This window comes from Canis lupus, chromosome 6 (assembly GCF_003254725.2).
Source record: "Canis lupus dingo isolate Sandy chromosome 6, ASM325472v2, whole genome shotgun sequence".
NCBI lineage: Eukaryota > Metazoa > Chordata > Mammalia > Carnivora > Canidae > Canis > Canis lupus.
This window is the reverse complement of record NC_064248.1, coordinates 25,385,508-25,405,828: the sequence shown is the minus strand read 5'-3', so window position 1 is coordinate 25,405,828 and position 20,321 is coordinate 25,385,508. Positions and strand designations below refer to the sequence as shown.

The following is a 20,321-nucleotide window of genomic DNA, read 5'->3' as shown; positions in this document are numbered from 1 at the left end:
CTGAGTTGGCTATTTTGAAGTGAAGGGGGGAAAAAAGAAGTAGGAAAACTTTCATGATAAAATATTATGAGAAGAAAATGAAGAGAAATTGTCCAGAATTATATCAGCAACTCCCACTTTTAAATGTCAGAATTCTTGTGAGTTCTTTCTTGCTTTGATATTTGAGAGTCGAATGGTGAATTCATTCATTCATTTATTCACCACCCATTGATCACCTCCATGCAAAGCACTCAATTAAGCAATGAAAATATAAAGAAAAGAGACATATGCCCTGTTCTCAGAAAGTTGATAGTTCAATGGCGGAGGTAGACATGTGGGCCAGCAGTTATAATTATGTCTGAGATGCTATGACAGAGGGACATGGGGAACTGGGGAAGGTAGAGAGCCTGCTCTAGACTGAAGAGGGTGAGAATACTCAGAAAGGCTTCCTGGAGGCACCTAGAAGGACAAATGGGGGTTAGCTGACTGGAGAAGAAGGAAATAGGAGTTACAACTCTTCCTGTCATAAGCAATAAACAATACAGTGAAAACTGGCTTAATCAAAAAAAGAATATATTGGCTCATATCCCTCAGGACATGAGCCATGGGATTTGGGCTTCTAGAATAGCTGGATCCAGGGTCTAGTACAATGTCATTAGCAATTGCCATTGGTGGTCTAGCTAGCAGTATCTCCCTTCTTCCTTGCTAATAGAACCCCAAACATTTTTTGTTTGGAGTTGCTATGTCCTTCAGAAGTGGCTGGGCTTAACTAATTATATTTGTAGTGATCCTATTTCCAAATACAGTCACATTCTGAAGTACTGGGAGTTAGGACATCAACATATGAATTTGAGTCTGGGAGGACACAGTTCAATCCACAACACCCTGCCTTTCTCTCCTCCCTGTCTCAGATCTCCTGCTGGTACCTCTCACTGGCTGGACCCACCTAGTGAGTAAGGGAGCCTGGTTGAAGTGAACCGTAAAATCATCCTCCTGAGGCACAGAGCACAGTGGAGAGGGTAGATCTAGAGAGAAAAAGAGAAAGTTTCCAGCAGACTCTGGAAATCCCCCTTCATTCTTGGGAAGGTTCTTCTTACATGGTAACCATCACCTCCAGATTTACTTGGTTCTTATCTCTGCTATCTTAAAGGGAGATGTGGCAACCTTCTATCTCCTGGTTTCTGTAACAATTCTCTTTTTATTTAATTTAAATTTAATTAATTAATATATAATGTATTATTGGTTTCAGAGGTAGAGTTCAGTGATTCATCAGTCTTATATAACACCCAGTGCTCATCACGTCACGTGCCGTCCTTAATACCCATCACCCAGTTACCCCATCTCCCCACCCCCTCCTCTCTAGCAACCCTCAGTTTGTTTCTTATAGTTGAGAGTTTCTTATGGTTTGTATCCCTCTCTGATTTTGTCTTGTTTTATTTTTTCCTCTCTTCTCCTATGATCCTCTGTTTTGTTTCTTAAATTCTACATATAAGTGAGATCATATAATTGTCTTTCTCTGATTGACTTATTTTGCTTAGCACAATATCCTCTAGTTCCATCCATGTCGTTGCAAATGGCAAGATTTCTTTTTTTGGTGGCTGAGTAATATTCCATTATATATATATTATATAATTATAAATTATTATATATAATGATATATTATATATAATAAATTATTATATATAATTTATGTCCATTTATCCATTCATCTGTTGATGGATATCTGGGCTCTTTCTATAGCTTGGCTATTGTGGACATTGCTGCTATAAACATTGGGGTGCAGATACCCCTTTGGATCACTACATTTGTATCTTTGGGGCAAATGCCCAGTAGTACCATTGCTGGGTCATAGAGTAGCTCTATTTTCAACTTTTTGAGGAACCTCCATACTGTTTTCCAGAGTGGCTTCACCAGTTTGCATTCCCCCAGTATACAAGGGTTCCCTTTTCTCCCCATCCTCACCAACATCTGTTGTTTCCTGACTTAATTTTTGTAATTCTAACTGATGTGAAGTGGTATCTCATTGTGTTTTTTTATTTGTATTTCCCTGATGCCGAGTGATCTTGGGCATTTTTCCTTGTGCCTATTGGCCATTTGTATGTCTTCTTTGGAGAAATGTCTTTTCATGTCTTCCAGATTGGATTATTCTTTGAATGTTGAGTTTGATAAGTTCTCTGTAGATTTTGGATATTAGCCCTTTATCTGATATAACATTTGCAAATATCTTCTCCCATTCTTTTGGTTGTCTTTTGGTTTTGTTGGCTGTTTCCTTTGCTGTGCAAAAGCTTTTTATCTTGATGAAGTCTCAATAGTTAATTTTTGCCTTTGTTTCTCTTGCCTTTGGAGACATGTCTAGGAAGAAGTTTGCTGTGGCTGAGGTCATAGAGGTTGCTGCCTGTATTTTCCTCTAGGATTTTGATGGATTCCTATCTCACATTTAGGTCTTTCATCCATTTTGAATCTATTTTTGTGTATGGTATGAGGAAATGGTCCAGTTCCATTATTCTACATGTGGCTGCCCAATTTTCCCAACACCATTGGTTGAAGAGACTGTCTTTTTTTTCCATTGGATATTCTTTAATGCTTTGTCAAAGATTAGTTGACCATAGAGTTGAGGGTCCATTTCTGGATTCTCTGTTCAGTTCCCTTGATCTATGTGTCTGTTTTTGTGCCAATACCACACTGTCTTGATCATTACAGTTCTGTAATAGAGCTTGAAGTCCAGAATTGTGATGCCACCAATTTTAGTTTTCTTTTTTCAATATTCTTTTAGCTATTTGGGGTGTTTTCTGGTTCCATACAAATTTTAGAATTATTTGTTCCAACTGTATGAAATAACTTGATGGTATTTTGATAGGGATTGCACTGAATGCATAGAATGTTCTAGGTAGTACAGTTCTCTTAAAGGAGTTGACTGATTCCATTTAGGTTACAAGAGACTTTCAGTGGATTCAGGAGGCAGGATATCTAGTGGCCCACCCCATGCCTTCTTAGCATGCCTTCTCTCCCAGTACTCTAGAAGGTTTTTTCCTTGTGGTTTACTGGCTATCTATCTATCTATCTATCTCTTAGGGACTGCATTCACTGGCATGTAATGAAAACTCAAGAACAGTGGTAATAAACCAAAAGACATTTATTTCCTCTTACATATCAAGATATTCAAAGTAGGTCAGACCCAAGCTGGCATAGAGATTAAGGAAGTCATCATTGACCCAGGCTCCTTCTAACCTACCCTTAGTATGTGGCTTTTAGCCTCATCGTTGAAAGGTGCTATTCCACGTCCAGTCACACATCTGTATTCTAGATTGAAAGAAGCAGAAGGAAGCTTCAAGGAAGGAGGGGCAGCAGAAATTGAGAAAGCAGAACTTTTTCAGAAATCCATAGGACCTGTTCATTTCTATCTCATAGGGCAGAACTGTGTCATGACTGTTCCTTGCTATAAATAAATAAAATCTTTAAAACAACAACAACAACAAAAAAGATGACTAAAGAAATGTCTTCAGAATTCTTTTTTTTTTTTAAGATTTTATTTATATTCATGAGAGACACAGAGAGAGAGAGGCAGAGACACAGACAGAGGGAAAAGCAGGCTCCATGCAGGGAGCCTGATGTAGGACTTGATCCCAGGACTACAGGATCACGCCCTGGGCTGAAGGCAGGCACTAAACCGCTGAGCCACCCAGGCGTCCCTGTCTTCAGAATTCTTTGCATCACCCCGATTTACTGTTTGTTGATACACTTATAAACCTCATAAAAGACTCATGCATATTTCATCTAACACAAAAAAAATCAATTAACCTCTCTTCCTTTGTCCTACTCAGACATGTGGACAAAGAGAATAATTTAATTCTCTCTTCTCTCTTTTCTCTTTAGAGAAAAAGAACCAAATTCATTGCCTGTAATTTTCTGACCGAGTGGTTATACAAGTAAGTTTTGCATGTCTTTGAATATTCAATGACCCTAAGGATTCAATAGTGTTAATTTGCAAGCAGAATAGCAACAATTGACTTGAATTTTTGCTTACTGTTTTTTTTATCAATCAAACATATGGCATCGTTTCCAGTCAAAATCCAAAGAGGATAGGGGAGTCTTTCACAGAATTCTTCTCCATTCCATTTGTGGAGCAGTGGCTGAAGCATCAGTAAGTACCAACACAAGGCCTCTAATAATTTATTCCTATTTTAAGATTGTGTTAATGATGGTTTTCTCCAATCCAGCTAACTCATGTAATCCACCCAGGTCTCCAGGTCAGTTATATTTGTGGCTCTTGTCTCTAGTTATTTTCAGTATAGGCTAAGAACATCCCATCCATGTAGTGATTATTCAAGAAGAACTTCAGAAATAAAGCAGAAAACTTAAAAGAATTCTTATCCTAAGTAATTGATCTCTCCGTTCTTTCTACCTCCCTCTCTTTTTCCCTTCCTCCCTCCCTGCCCCATCTCAAGGTTATTATGTCTCAAGAAATATGAATAAACTTTTCTAAATATTAATTTTTAGTTGTATGCATCAATTCTACATTTTAGGGCTCCTGGGTGGCTCAGTGGTTGAGTATCTGCCTTCGGCTCAGGTGATGATCCTGGTGTCCTAGGATGGAGTCCCACATTGGGCTCTCCGCAGGAAGCCTGCTTCTCCTTCTGCCTGTGTCTCTGCTTTTCTCTTTGTGTCTCTCATGAATGAATAAAGATTTTTTAAAAATTCTACATTTTAAATATTTACCAACTGAACAGCCAGGCACCCCTTTACCAGCTTTTTAAAAATCTGAGACCAGCTACACATTGAAAGAAGAATATTAGAAAACCTTGTTTTCTTATTTAGCTTCTAGACCTGTGCCTAATTTTGCCCACTGTGAAAATGGAAAGCCCGTAATGTACTGAGTAAAAATGATTACTAAGTGGAAAATTTGCATGTTTTTCTACGACAAGGTTTTTTTCAGTATCATTCTCCACGTTGTTGCTTTGCTTTGAAAATGAAACATTTTCCCACTTTTAATAACCAATAAAAAAGAATCTTAAGGATAGGAGAACTTCTCTAAAAAAGAATCTGCTCAAAAACCTAGTCATTTATTGTATAAATATCTTAATTTAAAATAGTTATTAACTTCCCTGGCAGCTCATATAAATATACTAAGTGATGAAAGTGATCATTTCACTTTAACTCCACAAGAACCGAAACACAAGAGCTCTCACTTTAATGGGCATTTGCATTCTTTATTTCCATAATCTTCCAAAGAGATGCCAAGAAGCATGATAAAACTTTAAATTATATTAATCTAATTTGGTGCAATACATAGTTCTTAAACACCTGACCACATGCAATGTACAGAGCCTGGTGTTGTGGAGTAAATAGAGATGAATAAAATATGGCTCTGGCTCTGGGGGTAAGAGAGACATATTTACAGCTAACTAAAGTTTCTGTGGTGGGTGTTGTAATACAGGTTCAGCACTAAAGGGAAATGGGGAAGCACAAGACCATTCACAGACCCTCCCAGTTGGGACAGTGGCTAAGCTGGTTGGTACTCAGATTTGGTTTTGAGAGGCAAAGATTCAGGTGCTATATCCTTCTCAAAGGTATTTTTGATCAGAAGAGTCAGAGAGACAAGTAAGAACGAGGGCATGACCTGGGAAATAATATCTAATTCAGGTTTCTTGAACCTCAGCACTATTGACATTTAGCACCAGATAATTATCTGACGTGGGGTTGGCCTGTGCATTGTGGAATGTTCAGCAAATTCTCTGGCCTCCACCCACCAGATGCCAATAGCACCTCCCTAAAGCCATACCATCAAGAATATCTCCAGACACTAGCAAATGTCAGGGGAGTGAGGGCCTGAGCAGGGCAAGGAGACAACAAAGTAGCCTCTGGTTGAGAACCTCTGACCCAATCCAGTGGTTTCCTACCCTGGCTGCACTTGAAAGTCATCTGAGGAGCTTTTGTTGCCTGGCCTCACACAAGACTGATTAAATGAGCCCTATTAATTCAGGGTATAGCCCAGGAATTGTTGTTTTTTTTAAAAAATAGTTTCCTGGGTGATTCTAGTATACAGCCAGAGTTGAGACCTCTCCCCTACAGCAGAAGAAGTTCTGTGTCTAAATAAATAGTATAATCATATTATTCTAGTAAAAAATAGTATACTTAAGGTAATAAATAGTATAATTTAGTCATCCCTCTGCTAAGCACTTTTACACAGGTTGTCTTATTTAATCTTAATGACAACACTAAGATCTAGATGCTAAAGCTGAAAGGATCTGGGAAGTTGCAAATAAAGTGAGGTAGGTCTTAGGCAAATATGGTGATTGTTGGCAGCATAATAAATGGGCATTTTGAAGAAGGCTTAAAGGCACACATTGGAGGTAGGTGAATTTTGAGGGAAGACTGTCAATGTTTTTTAAAGGAAGCAAAATATAAGCTAACATTTCAGGCAGCTTTGGGTTGGGGTTAAGAGCATAAGCTCCGTGGACAGACAAACCAGCATTCAGATCTCTATTCTACTACTTACTAGTTGCATGACCCTGGGTGTTTTACTTTCTATTACTCTGTAAAAAATTACTCCAGCACTTAGTGGCTTGAAACAATCAATACTTCCTATATCATCATTTCTGTGGATCAGGAATTCAGGGGCAGCTCAGCTGGGTAATTCTGGTTCAAGGTCTATCATTGGCCATGGTCAAGATATCGCAGGGCCTGTAGTGCTCTGAAGGTACGACTGAGCAGAGAGGGAGCGACTTTCAGGTTGGCTTAGCCACAGGGTGATTGTCAAAGGCCTCTGTTTTTCTCCACATGGGCTGTTTGAGTGTCCTCCCAATGCGGCAATTGGTCTCTCTTAGGATGAGAAACTAGAGACCAAGAAGGAAGCTGCAGATTAAAAAGAATAATAATAAAAAGGAAGCTGCAGGGCTTTTTGTGACCCAATCTGGGAAGCCAAACACCTGCACTTTGACCATATTTAGTTAGGTTTTTTTTTTTAGTTAGTTTTTTTTTTTTAAGATTTTATTTATTCATGAGAGACACACAGAGAGAGGCAGAGACATAGGAAGAGGGAGGAGAAGCAGGCTCCCTCCAGAGAGCCCAATGCAGGACTTGATCCTAGGACTCCGGGATCACACTCTGAGCCAAAGGCAGTCGCTTAATCGCTGAGCCACCCAGGCGTCCCTCATATTTAGTTAGTTAATTAGAAGTGAGTCTCTAAGTACAGCTCAAGTGCCACATTCAATGGGAGTGTGATGAGGCTTCACCTTTTGAAGGGAAGAATATCAAATCATGTGCAGACATATTTTAAAAGCGCCATAGCAGGTCACTCTGTAAGCCTCCATATCCTCATCAGTAAAATGTTTAGATAAGTAAAATTAGAAAGACGCAGTGAAATGATTCACTTACAAATGAAATCACAACAGGCCCAGCCTATAGTAACATGTGGCTCACTGGTGGCTGCAGTTGCCATCAAAGGACACTGTGGACTTAGAAAGAGAGATACAACAGAAAAGGGTACTCAAGACCAAAGGCAAAGGTGGGAGAAGGCAGGACTTGGTCCAAGCACAGGAAATCAGCACAGCTGGCTCCTAGAGCATGTCAAGATACAGGGATGGGATAGAAGATAAGGCTGAAAGGGAGTTAGGGAGTAGATTTTGTTTCTTCAGCAAAACCATGAAGTTTGGGCATTATTCCATAAGTGAAAGAGAGAGTATTAAAAGATTTTGGAGCAGAGGTGTGTAATGTGAGCAGGCTGTTTTGGCAAGATAACTCTCAGGAGTGCAGGGGTTATGTAAGATTGGGGAAAGCCTGGTTACAGCCTTCAGATCTTGAACTGGGGCAGCAAGAATAGAAAAGGAGGTAGTTGGGGTGGGTAGAGGGGATGGATGTCACAAGATGAGTTTGGCAGTGGAGAAGAGATGTGCCTGAAAAGATGAGAATTTGCTGGGCAAAGGGGAGGCCCAGGATAGAAGCAAAGAGACCTAGCCAGGAAAACAGGCTCAAGGGTAAAGATAAGGATTTCTATCTTAAGCACATTGAGATTGAGGTGCCTCTAGGACATCCATATTGCAAACATTGGCCTGAAGCTCAGAAGTGGGGGCTAGAGAGAAATGTTGATTTTGGAATCAAGGTTCCCATGACAGATGTACGGATGGAGCCAAGAGCCAAGATGGACCACAGCTAAACTTTGGAGTACCCCAGAATTGGTTCCAGAGACTCAATGAAGGAGGCACTTACTCTAAGTCATGTGGTTGGCAGTGGTGATCATGGCTTGTTTTCTAGTTGTTGCAAAGCAAGTAATTGTTTCTGCTTAGATTTTATGTATGTATGTTTGTTTCTTTATTTTTTAAAGATTTTACTTATTTATTCATGAGAGTATGCACAGAGAGAGAGAGAGAGAGAGAGAGAGAGGCAGAGACATAGACAGAGGGAGAAGCAGGCTCCATGCAGGGAACTCAATGTGGGATCGGTCCCGGGACTCCAGGATCGCGCCCTGGGCCGAAGGCAGGTGCTACACCACTGAGCCACCCACGGATCCCTTTTATGTTGATTTAAATGACCAGCAGAAAGAGAGAGTAGGGGTATATTAGTTTTCTATTGCTGCTATAACAAATTACTACAAACTTGGTGGCTTTAACCATTGCAAAGTTATCATCTTACAGTTCTGGAAGTCAGAAGACTGACACAGGTCTCCCAGGGCTAAAAACAAGTTGTGGACTGGCTGCATTCTTTTCCAGAGGCTCTAGGGGAGAACCCATTTCCTTGCCTTTTGCAGCTTCTCAAGGCTTCCTGTATTGGCTGGTGGTGTCTTCCTCCATCTTCAAAGCCAGCAGCATTGCATATTTCTGATCCTGTCTCATTAGTCACATTTCTCTCTCTCTCTTTTGCCTCCCTCTTCAACTGTTAAGGACTCCTATGATTGCATTGGCTCACCCAGCTAATTCAGAATATTTTTCCCATCTCAAGGTCTTTAATCACATCAGCAAAGTCCTTTTTGCCATTGTAAGGTACCATAAGGTTCTAGGAAGTATGATGTGGACATGTTTAGGTGCCATTGTTCTGCCTACCTCAAAGTGTAACAGAGAATATGGGAAAATTGGAAGTACCTCACTCAGGGATCATCTACATTTTCTTGGGGATCACTGACATTTTTGAAATGGTATTATGGGTTTTACAAAAGTGACACATGCTTAGAGAAAAAATAAAAGCAAATAGAAAAGTAAAAAGGATAAGGTACAAATCACCCATGAGCCCGTCTCCCAGATATAACCATTGTTGACATTTTAGTGAACTTCCTTTCAGAGATATCTCTATGCATGTATACACATATATTAGATAGAAGAAGATATATGACTTCCTCTGAGGCCAGAGCTACAAGTGAAAGAAAATTTGAGTTGGAAGGGGAGAAGTTGAGCAAGTTCATGGTGGGTCCTGTCATTCTGGTTGTTCATGTAGGTGTGAAGGCATCTGCTAAGAGGGAGGCCCAGGTTCTGGAGGCTTGTGGGGGGCATGGAAGAGGGGGCGGTGGTGCAGCAGCTGCCATTGTGAATTTGATAGGGAATCAACTAGGGATAAATAGGGATGGCCCAGCTGATGGCCTGAATTTGTGGTGCATATAAACAGCCTGCTTATGTGATTATCACCAGCAACCCTCTGCAACCCTAGAAAGGGGGTGGAGAAAACAGATGGTTGGGTAAAATCAGGGTTGAAGACTAGCAAAGATAATATAGTGAAAGGTCTAGACTGGGCCTAGGGGATCTTAAATAAAGGGAAAGCATGATTATCTTTTCTATGAATAATATCTTAGGTTTTTCTCCAAAAGTACCATATTTTAAAAATTCTGTTAATGATTTATCAACCAATTTTCAGAAAGAGAACGAAACACCACATTATGTATTTACTTCGGAAGTAAGAAATGACCAAACTTGGAGACACTAAAATGGGAACGGTAGGGGTCCATATGGCTTTTGAAATTTCAATAGGTATATCTTATTTGGATCATGATTCAAAGAAAGAAAAATTAGGAGGCAACTGGAAATTTGACTGCTTAATATATAGTTGATGATATAAAGAATTATTGTGCTTTTATTTAAGGTATGATAATCATTTCATAGTCATGATAAAAAAGTTACTACCTTTTAGAGAAACATGCTAAAATATTTATGAATGAAATATGAAATGATATGATGTCTGTAGACAGGGTTGGTGGGAACGACGCTGAATAACTGATGTGCAGAACAGTATAATTGAAGCTGGCATGGTGACATGGGTTCATTTTTGTTTTCTGCCTACTTTTTTATATCTTTGAAATTTTCCATAATAAAAAATTAAAAGGAAAAGAAACAATGAGATTTTTCAAAGCTCATCGTGACCCCTCGATTAAATGGTGGATGTGCCGTGGGCAAGGAAGTATCTATTGACTGGCAGTCAACCGGGCAAGGGGGGGCACTGTGGGCTATTCTTCTCCACCGGAGATGCTTGGAGTGACAGGCAATGGGGGAGACTGAGTTTTCATGTGATTGTGCTGAAAAACTTATGGAAGGAAAATGGCCCCTGGGCAAAGAGAGAGTAGCAGGTGTGGGCCCAAGTCAGAAGCCTTATGGTGGCTGGAGAGGCCTTGGTCACCCTTCCTGAGACCTGGTTCTGAATGTGCATGGCACCAACAGTTCCCTTACTTTGACCTTATTCTCCTTTCACACCCTCCTCTGATGCCAAACCCACTTCTCCCCAGCACCAAAGAGGAGGAAGGTTAACACAATCCGAGTCTTGGGCTTCCCTAAGAACATGGCTCCAGTAATACTTTTTCCTTTAATAAATACTTTTTCTGTAGAGTGGAGTAAATCTTTTAGGCTTTGCAGGCTTCATATGGTCTCTGTTACAATGACTTCAACTCCACCATTGTAGCATGAATACAGTCATAGACAGTACATGAATAAATGGATGGCTGGATTCCAGTACAACTTTATTTATACAAATAGGTGATGGGCCATATTTGGTCCATGGGCTATAGTTTGCTGAGCCCTGTTCTAGATACCAGTTCTCAAATCCTAGCCTTGTATAAGGACTGAAAACAATATAAATAAGTGTGAGTAAGTGGGAAAGATGGGAGGATAGGGAGGTTACGATCTGAACAGGAATTTGGAAAATTGAGATATGACAGTCTCCAGGGACAACCCATTCTAAGATGTGGCCATTCTATTAAGTGACTGATGCAAGGGAAGATGCCGGTCATGGAATCATGTGGACTGGAGGTCATGGTGTTGAAGGTGTCATCAGTAAGAATAATGAAGTAACTGAGAAGACTAGTGGGGGATGGATTGGAGAAGATGACAGCAGGTCAAATCCTGGATCTACCAAGGGCGGTGTAAGAATGTGAAGTGGCAGTGGAAGTGTAGACGTTAAGTACTTGGGCTCCGGAATCACATCTCCACCTTCCAGACCAAGTTTCACCATTTCCAGCTGTGTGAATTTTGGCAAAGATAACTTAACCTCTCTGAGCCTCAGTTTTTCCATCGATAAAATGGTCTTTCATCTAAACATATCTACTTCCTTACCTAAGAGGAATTCTGGTGCCAACTATGAAAGGGATACCATTTTTCCAATACTGATACATATACGAACAGCTATGTTCCAACTATTTAAAGGGAGTTATTTATTTGTTCATTTATTTAGCTAATATGTATTGAATGCTGAAATGTGCTCTAAAATTACAGAGCAGACATATTCATAAGCTGGTTGGGTACTTACCCTATGCCATGGAAATATGACACAGACAAATGTGGCATATGTGGCACAGACAAATGTGACAAATGTCTTCCTGGACAGTTTTTGTGTATAGCTGGATTGCAGTATGCATGTACTTAATGTAAGTTAATTCAGTGGTATGCTTTTGGGGGAAAGAAAGAGGAAGTTGTCCTCAGTGTTATGTGCCCCTCATAACATAACTACTTCCTTCTGTTTGTTCATCTGTATGTCTGTCTACCTACATAACTACCTGCCAACCAAGCATTTATATAGTGTTTACTCAGGTACTCTTTTGAACGATTGATAAATAGGACCTAATTTAACTTGGGCAATAACCCTACAGGTTGGGAATTTTATGTCTCCCTTGTATGAGTCAGGCTATGTTAGGCTAGGTTGCAGTTATAAACAACACTGAAGTAATAACAGCTTACTTCTTGCTCATACAAACACTGACACAGGTTGGACAGCCCTTTTGTTTATGGCTATTTAGAACATGATTTTTGAGGTCACTGAAGCAGAGGAAGAAAAGAGGAGGCACCTTAACCTTCTCAGCCTAGAATGTTCTTAACCTTCTCACCTCTCCTCACAGAGCCTGACCCCAAACCAACTGCAAGGGATGCTGAGATCCATAAGGGAATGCTGGGTATTCCATGAGTACTAGCTCCCAGTGGCAGCTGTATTTCAGAGAAAGAACTGAGGTGCAGAGATAACTTCCCTGAGGTCATAAGATGGCAAACGACGAGACAGGATTGAACCCAGGCAGCCTGGCTCCTGAGTCCATTGCCATTAATGAATGGTAAATCCATCTGCTTCACTGCCTCTTAGCTCACCTGGTACTTAGAGTAATCAGTGCTAAGACTGGGAGAACACTGGCTATGTGACACTAATTGAGAGATGCAATGGGTAATTTGAGGTATGTTAAAGGGAAATTTTGACTAGATGTGATTTTCATCTTATGTGCTGATTTCAGTGTGCAGCGGCTGTGGAAGATACAGCTCTGTATATTATGTGTGTGTTAGCATTTATTGCCTCAGAGAATCCCATCTACCAGCCTAGGGAGCCATTTAAATGTGAGTTTGGCTCTATTTTAACATTCTGGGTAAGACAAATTCTCCACCAAGCCCAGCTGTCTTTGTTGCTTGATGTCATTATATTGTCAGATCACAGCTGGCAGGTTAGGATCATTTGTCACAGGTGGCTGCCAGTTGCTTTTCACATAAATGCTGGGTCCTTCTCCTACAGGTTACCCTTAATTTAGCAAACTCTTCACTCTGTCTATCCCTTCTCAGTTACCCATTTCTTTTCCGAGACTTTGAGCTTTAAATAACTGCGTTTTATGTAGTTATTTTATATAGACATTGATAACGCTTGACATTTTTTTCTCAATTTATAAAAATAAGATTTTATCACATATAAAAGAAACATATTTGTTAAATAAACTATATTAGGGGGATCTCTGGGTGGCTCAGTGGTTTAGCGCCTGCTTTTGGCCCAGGGCGCGATACTGGGGTCCTGGGATTGAGTCCCACGTCGGGCTCCTGGCATGGAGCCTGCTTCTCCCTCCTCCTGTGTCTCTGCCTCTCTCTATCATAAATGAATAAATAAATCTTTATAAATAATAAATATATAAACTATATTGTAAAAAGTAAATGTTTAAAATCAAGGATAACCATAGAATTAAATAACTCTAGACCTAGAAATCTTTCAAAAGGATGTTTCACTCCAAAGAACAGGAACACAGCTTTTATTTTTCTTTTCTAAATTATTTTGTCATTGCTGTATTGTCTACAGAGTTACTTTAAGAATTAAAATTACAACCCATTACAAAACCAGGGGCACCTGGGTGGCTCAGTCAGTTAGGTGTCTCACTCTTCATTTTAGCTCGTGATCTCAGGGTTAGTGGGATCAAGCCCCACATCAGACAGTCTGCTCGGAGTCTCTGTCCCTCACCCTCTCCCCCTCCCCTTGCTCACATGTTTGTGTGTTTTCTGTCTCTCTCTCTCTCTCTCTCAAAAATAAATAAATTAAGTAAGTAAAAAAAATTTACAAAACTAGAGGGTACTTATTCTACTTCTTTTTATTCCATTTTCTTGCTTTCTGTGGTAGATATTCATGTTACTCTCCACCCTGCATTGATTTCCTCCTCCTCCTGGTTAGAGGGTTCCCTCCTGTGCCTGGAAGGATCACCTCTCTTCTAATATCAGTCCATGTGGACGGTGAGCCGATTCCATTTCCGGCTCTGAGCCAAGTGTGTGACCCAGGCCTGGCCAATCAGGGCTGTGCATCCCCCTGACCACCATGATTGCTCCCAAGCAGCCAGGAAAGTTTTCCTTTCTTTTTCTCGAGAGCTGGAGCTTTGAGGTCATAAGCCTTGAGCTGCTGGGATAACAGCAGAACTGAGAGGCAGCCAGAGCCTGAGTTTCTGTGGCATTGTTTGGGGCCTCTCTATATGGTCATGCCTAAAGTCAACTCTGCCCCCTTAGTTACTAAGCCTTTTAAAAATTTTTAGTTTTTTTGCCTAAGCCAGTTTGAGTTAGGTTTCTAATACTTGCAAATGGAAGAGTCCTGACTTATATGTGTTCCTACATGGCATTGCCCCAACTATGCTCAGTACCCTGAAGTAGTCAGCTTTCTCTAGGTTCTGAAGCAGTAACAAACAGCCCTCAAATCTCAGTGCCTTACAATGGCAGACGTTTATTCTCCACCCTTTTTTATGTTATCGGCATGTCACTTTTGACTCTTTTCATTCTGGGACCCAGGATGAAGGAACAGCCCCCTCCCTCACTCTCATGGCAGAGAGAGAAGAGCAGTGGCTGATCCATGCAGTGGCAAGCGTTACTTCTGCTCATATTTCATTGGGCAATACAAATCCATAGCCAAGTCGAATAGCAGTGCTATGGGGAAGTTGACACCACTGCCAGGCAGAAACTGCAAGCCATATGGCAGAGTAGAGATACACAATTCTCTTCCAGGGACAAAAGTAATAACTGGCACCAATAACACAATCTACTACATGCTCTAATCAGAGCTCAATGAGGGGTTTTGTTCCCTACCTTTCAGCGGTGGTGGATGACATCACATCTCCTGATGGCTTTACTCCTATTTATGAATCTGGCATCATCCTCTTTCATGGTATAGAGTCCTGACTCAACCAGCCAATCAGAAACAACGAAACCTTTTGCTATGATAGTAAGAACAAGAAAAGTTTTACTTTTTATATTGATTGAAAAAGAATTGGTCAGATTCATTTGCAAAAATAAATCACTAAATAAGCACAGGAACAAAAGTGCCCTGCTGCCTATCTGGTCCCATGCCCCAGGGGAGAAGGCTCATGAAAGACATCATTAAACTGGGACCTTCAATGAGACAAAGATTGTGTTTTGGAAAAGAAAAGCTTGCTTTGGGTGAAATGTCTTTTCAGCTAAGTTCTACCCTTGGGAGAAAAAAAAAAGAAAAGAAAAAAATCCACAATACTTTCATGTTGGTGAAAGGTATCTTATGACCAAAAGCTGAAGTGAAAACAAAAGTGTCACTGTGCCATTTGAGGACAAGCACTAGCCGTATGATGGTGTGTTTGTGTGAAAATTAATGGTGGGAAGGAAAACGCTTGTGCCTTCTAAATGGCACAGGAAATGGCATGCATGTTGCACTAAAGATCATAATTAAATGGTGGCACAGCAGAAAATTTGCTGCCATGCCCTGTTGAAAGGAAAAGAATCTTTTCCCTTTTTTTTTTTAAGTGAGAGTGCATGAGCTGAGGCAAAGGGAGAGAGGAATCTCAAGCAGGCTCCACACCCAGCACAGAGCCCAACATGGGGCTAGATCTCCAACCCTAAGGTCATGACCTGAGCCGAAATCAAGAGTCAGACACTTAACCTACTGAGCCACCCAGCACCCCAGGAAAAAAATCTTTTTATTTTGTCTTCTAGAAGAGTAACTTCAGATGCCAGGAGTCTCATGAGGATAATAAATCATCTTTGTTCTTTGTATTAGCATTTAGGAAGGAAGGAGAGGTGCTTCCTGAATTTAGGACATGCCGGGATGCACAAATCCTCTAAGCGTCTCTTTCTAGCTGGAGGTTGGCATGTGGGTGGCCCTTTCTCTGCAGCACACAGTCCCACTTCCTTTCTTTCTTCCTGTTGTTTCTAGGAGACTCTTTGGGAATGAGCTCAGGGAGCCTTTGGGAAGCAGCATGGCAGACATAGCTGGATGCCAGTGTGAGCTTCACCATTTAGTTGGTGTATTAGTTTCCCAAAGCTCCTTAACAAATTACCACAAAACTGCTGGCATAACACAACACAAATATAACATAACATAACACAACACAAGTATAAGAGAATACTCTTATAGTTTCAGAGGCTAGAAGTCTAATACCAATTCATTCTGGAGCCTCTAGAGGAAAATTTGTTTTCTTGTCTTCTCTAATTTCTGGAGGCTGGAAGGCACATGACCCCTTCTTTGCATCTGTCTGACCTCTGGTGTCCATCATCACATCTACTGTAATGGCATCTCCCTTTGCATCACTCTCACAAGGATACTTGTGACTACATCATTGGCCCACCTGGATAATCTACGATAATCTCAAAATTCTTAATCACTTCTACAAAGTGCTTTCTTGCCATTTAAGGGGACATATATATTCAAGAGTCTGGGGATTGGATAAGGACATCTTGGGGAACAATCATGTAGCCTGCCACAGTCACGTAACCTGGAAATAATTCCTTCACAAGCCATGCTCCTCTCTTCTATTACTTGGACATGGCATTGCAGGGTTGCTGTGAGGTTTAAGATGGTATCAGAGTGCTTTGTCACAATCAACAGAAATTTAAAGGCTACTTAAGGAAAAGAGTATATACTGGAAGAAAAAAGATAACTCACAAACAGGAAGGAAAAGTTAAGGACTTGGTCTTAGAAAGCAAGTATAGGGATCCAGGAAGCACAGACCTGTATTTTCAAGACAACCCTTCCAGGAAGTATCCTCTACTCTCTGCAGTCCACTCAAGATTCACATTCTAGGAAAACAGCATGCACTTGGCTAAGTGTGGGTGTCAGATTGACTCCTTGGTCATGGGAAGGTAAGGTACTGTGACCCATATTCCCCTCAACACAGGGAGGTGGAGCTATTGAAGCAAAATCTGAGGGCTGATATCACAAGAAAGGGGAGGATATGACATGCAGATAAAAATTGAAGATATCCATTGCAGAGGACTCATAGTGGATGTAAAGAATGCTTGCTTTTATTTTATCCTTAATCTTAGGAGAATAGTAGTCACTGGTTTATTTATTTATTTATTTATTTATTTATTTATTTATTTATTTTTAAAGATTTTATTTATTTATTCATGAGAGACACAGAGAGAGAGAGAGAGAGAGAGGCTGAGACACAGGCAGAGGGAGAAGCAGGCTACATGCAAGGAGCCTGATGTGGGGCTTGATCCTGGTTCCCCAGGATCACACCCTGGGCTGCAGGCAGCACTAAACCGCTGCACCACTGGGGCTGCCCAGTAGTCACTAGTTTAGCAAGATGAAATGTGGATAACAGAATAACCAAGCAAGAGAAAGACCAAATACCTACTCTGCCACTAATAAATCCTGACATTAAAGAAAGTTCTGTGGGTTTTTTTTTTTTGAGATTTATTTATTTACTTATTTGTGAGAGAGAGAGCATGAGTAGGAGGGGCAGAGGCAGAGGGAGAGGGAGACAATCTTAAACAGACTCTGCACTGAATGTGGAGCCCAATGCAGGACTCAGTTTCCTGACCAGGAAGGAGATCATGACATGAGCCAAAACCAAGAGTCGGATGCTTGACTGAGCCATCCAGGCATCCCTCTTTTCTTTTCTCTTCTCTTCTCTTCTCTTCTCTTCTCTTCTCTTCTCTTCTCTTCTCTTCTCTTCTCTTCTCTTCTCTTCTCTTCTCTTCTCTTCTCTTCTCTTCTTTCCTTCCTTCCTTCCTTCCTTCCTTCTTTCCTTCCTTCCTTCCTTCCTTCCTTCCTTCCTTCCTTCCTTCCTTTCTTTCTTTCTTCTTTCTTTCTTTCTTCTTTCTTTCTTCATTCATAATAGACACACACACAGAGAGAGGCAGAGACACAGGAGGAGGGAGAAGCAGGCTCCATGCCGGGAGCCCGACGCGGGACTCGATCCTGGGACTCCAGAATCGCGCCCGGGCCAAAGCCAGGCGCCAAACCGCTGAGCCCCCCAGGGATTCCCCATCCCTATTTTCTTATCTATAATAATATTAATTCTTGGAGAGCCCAGGTGGCTCAGTGGTTTAGCGCTGCTTTTGGCCCAGGGCGTGATCCTGGAGACCTGGGATCAAGTCCCACATCGGGTTCCCTGCATGGAGCCTGCTTCTTCCTCTGCCTCTCTCTCTCTCTCTCTCTCTCTCTCTCTGTGTGTGTCTCTCATGAATAAATAAATAAAATCTTAAAAAAATAATATTCATTCTTTCAAAAATACTTATTGAATGCTTCCCCCCCCCCCCACCCGCACTGGCACTTTTCTAGGTACTATAGAGTGGAGAACAAGTGAGAGAAATTCCTGACCCCCATAGTGGGAAGACAATAATTAAGCTCATGTAAACATATTATATAATGTATAGAAGACCCAGGAGCTCTGAAGAAAAATAAAGCAATGTAAGTGGATGGAGCATCCCAGGGCTGGGGTGAGAGCTGTACTCCCAGGTACACTTCTCTAAGGAGGTAACATTTGCACAGAGCCCTGTAAGCCAACCAGAAGGAGCTGAAGGAAGGGTGTTCCAGAAGAAGAAAACAGCCACTCTGAAGGCCCTGTGATGGAAACAAACTTGACTAGTGAGACAAGAGGAGGTGAGGGGGGCTGAAAGAGTGGTAGGAAATGAAGCCAGCTATGCAAAGCTAGGCTGTGTCCAGTTTGGGTGGGCCTTTGGTTGCCATGGTAAAGAGTAGATTTTTTCACCTTTTTTTCCTTTGAGCATGATAGAAAACTATTGGAGGGTTTCAAGCAGGAGATTGAAGTAATCCAATTTACTTTTCAAGATCACTCTGGGGGCACCTGGGTAGTTCTATTGGTTAAGCATCTAATTCCTGATTTCAGCTCAGGTCATGATCCTGGGATCCAGCCCCATGTCAGGCTCTGGTGCTCAGCAGGGAGCCTGCTTAAGATTCTCTCTTCCTCTGTCCCTCTCCTTACTTGCCGTCTCTCTCTTATAAATAAATAAATAAATAAATAAATAAATAAATAAATAAATAAATAAATTTTTTTTTTTTTAAAAAAAGATCACTCTGGCAGTTGGCAGTTGACTGAAGTCAACTCTAACAGTGCAAGTGGCCAGTGGGGAGCCTAGTGCAGGCAAACATAGATGATGGCAGCTGGGAGTGCTGGAAGCAAGAATAGATTGGATTTGGGATATTCTGATGTTGAAGCCAAGAAGACTTGTTGATAGATTGAATGTAGGGTGAGAGAGAAGTCAAGCATGACTTGGAGATTCCAGGCCTGAGCAAATGGCTGAATGGGGAGCCAGTTACAGAAATGGAGTAGCAGGAATTAGAGTTCCATTTCGAATATTTAAGGACTTTACAGAAAAAATCACAACTTTGGGGGAATAGAAATATGGAGTTTTTGGGTCACCTTGGTAGCTCAGTCAATTAAACATCTGGCTCTTGGTTTCAGCTTAAGTCATGATCTTATAGGTCATGGGAGGGAACCCTGCATCAGGCTCTGTGCTCTGTGGGGAGTCTGCTTGAGATTCTCTCCCTACCACCCCTCTCCTCCCCATCCTCCCCACATGCACATACTTTCTCTCTCTCAAATAAACAAATCTTTTTAAAAAATATATGAAGTTTTCTTTTTATTTTTTTCCCCAGTAACTGCCCTACCATATCACAGTGGATCTTCCTTCCATCTGGGAGGCAGTCCTTTAAATAACTTTTTGGACAAATTCCATAACTTCCTGGTCACTCTGTTTTTAGATGGTCTCATTTCACTGTTTGGATTCATCCTGTTTAGTTTTAAATCTTTAGTCCTCAATCTCATCCTAAATGTAAACCTCATCACTGCCCCCCCTCCCCCACCTTCTCTAGCACCAGCCACAACTGTCGATGATTAGGGGTCTCTGAACTTGGAAGGTAGACAAATTGCCTCTCTAGTCTCATTAACCTCTAACTGAGATTTAGCTTCACTTTTAATTATGAACGTGTACAACAAACCTTAGGGGTATCCACAGTACCTGTGTCTTCATCACTAAGAGCAATCAGATTTTTTTCACATCCCAATCTAGTTGTTGCAATGATCCTGAAATACCATCTACTCTTGTCACTTCTTCCAAATTACAGTAGTTGATTGACCTGCCATTAGCTGTTCTTATTTCCTGCATACTCTAGGAGCACGTATATTATTATGTCACCAATTTTTTTTTAATATTTTGAAAAACTGTATTTTTTAAAAATAATTTATTTATTTATTCATGAGAGACACAGAGAGAGAGGCAGAGACACAGGCAGAGGGAGAAGCAGGCTTCCAGCAGTAAGCCCAATCTGGGACTCTATCCTGGGACTCTAGGATCATGCCCTGAGCCAAGGCAGACACTCAACCACTAAGCCACCCAGGCGTCCCTTGATAAACTGTATTGCAATATAACTGGTTTGCTTTGAAA

At 41.1% G+C, this 20,321-nt stretch overlaps 1 protein-coding gene and 1 long non-coding RNA gene across 6 annotated transcripts in view; one reads left to right on the top strand and one right to left on the bottom strand.

Moving 5' to 3' along the window:
* Positions 1-20,321, top strand: part of IQCK (IQ motif containing K) — a 129,085-nt gene that overhangs the window by 33,414 nt on the left and 75,350 nt on the right. For 4 of the 5 annotated variants that reach the window (XR_003123962.3, XR_007411023.1, XM_025416371.3 and 1 more), the window contains exons 5-6: positions 3,853-3,905; positions 4,043-4,120. Coding sequence is in view for 2 of the 5 variants with exons in the window: in XM_025416371.3 (XP_025272156.1) it covers positions 3,853-3,905; positions 4,043-4,120 (131 nt within the window). In the remaining 3 variants the exon portion in view is untranslated. The remainder of the gene's footprint in view (positions 1-3,852; positions 3,906-4,042; positions 4,121-20,321) is intronic. The other variant, XR_003123963.3, reaches the window with a different exon arrangement.
* LOC118354957 (uncharacterized) overlaps positions 14,744-20,321 on the bottom strand; it is a 59,343-nt gene continuing 53,765 nt past the window's right edge. Inside the window, exon 3 of the long non-coding RNA XR_004816454.2 lies at positions 14,744-14,872. This is a non-coding gene — a long non-coding RNA (uncharacterized LOC118354957). The remainder of the gene's footprint in view (positions 14,873-20,321) is intronic.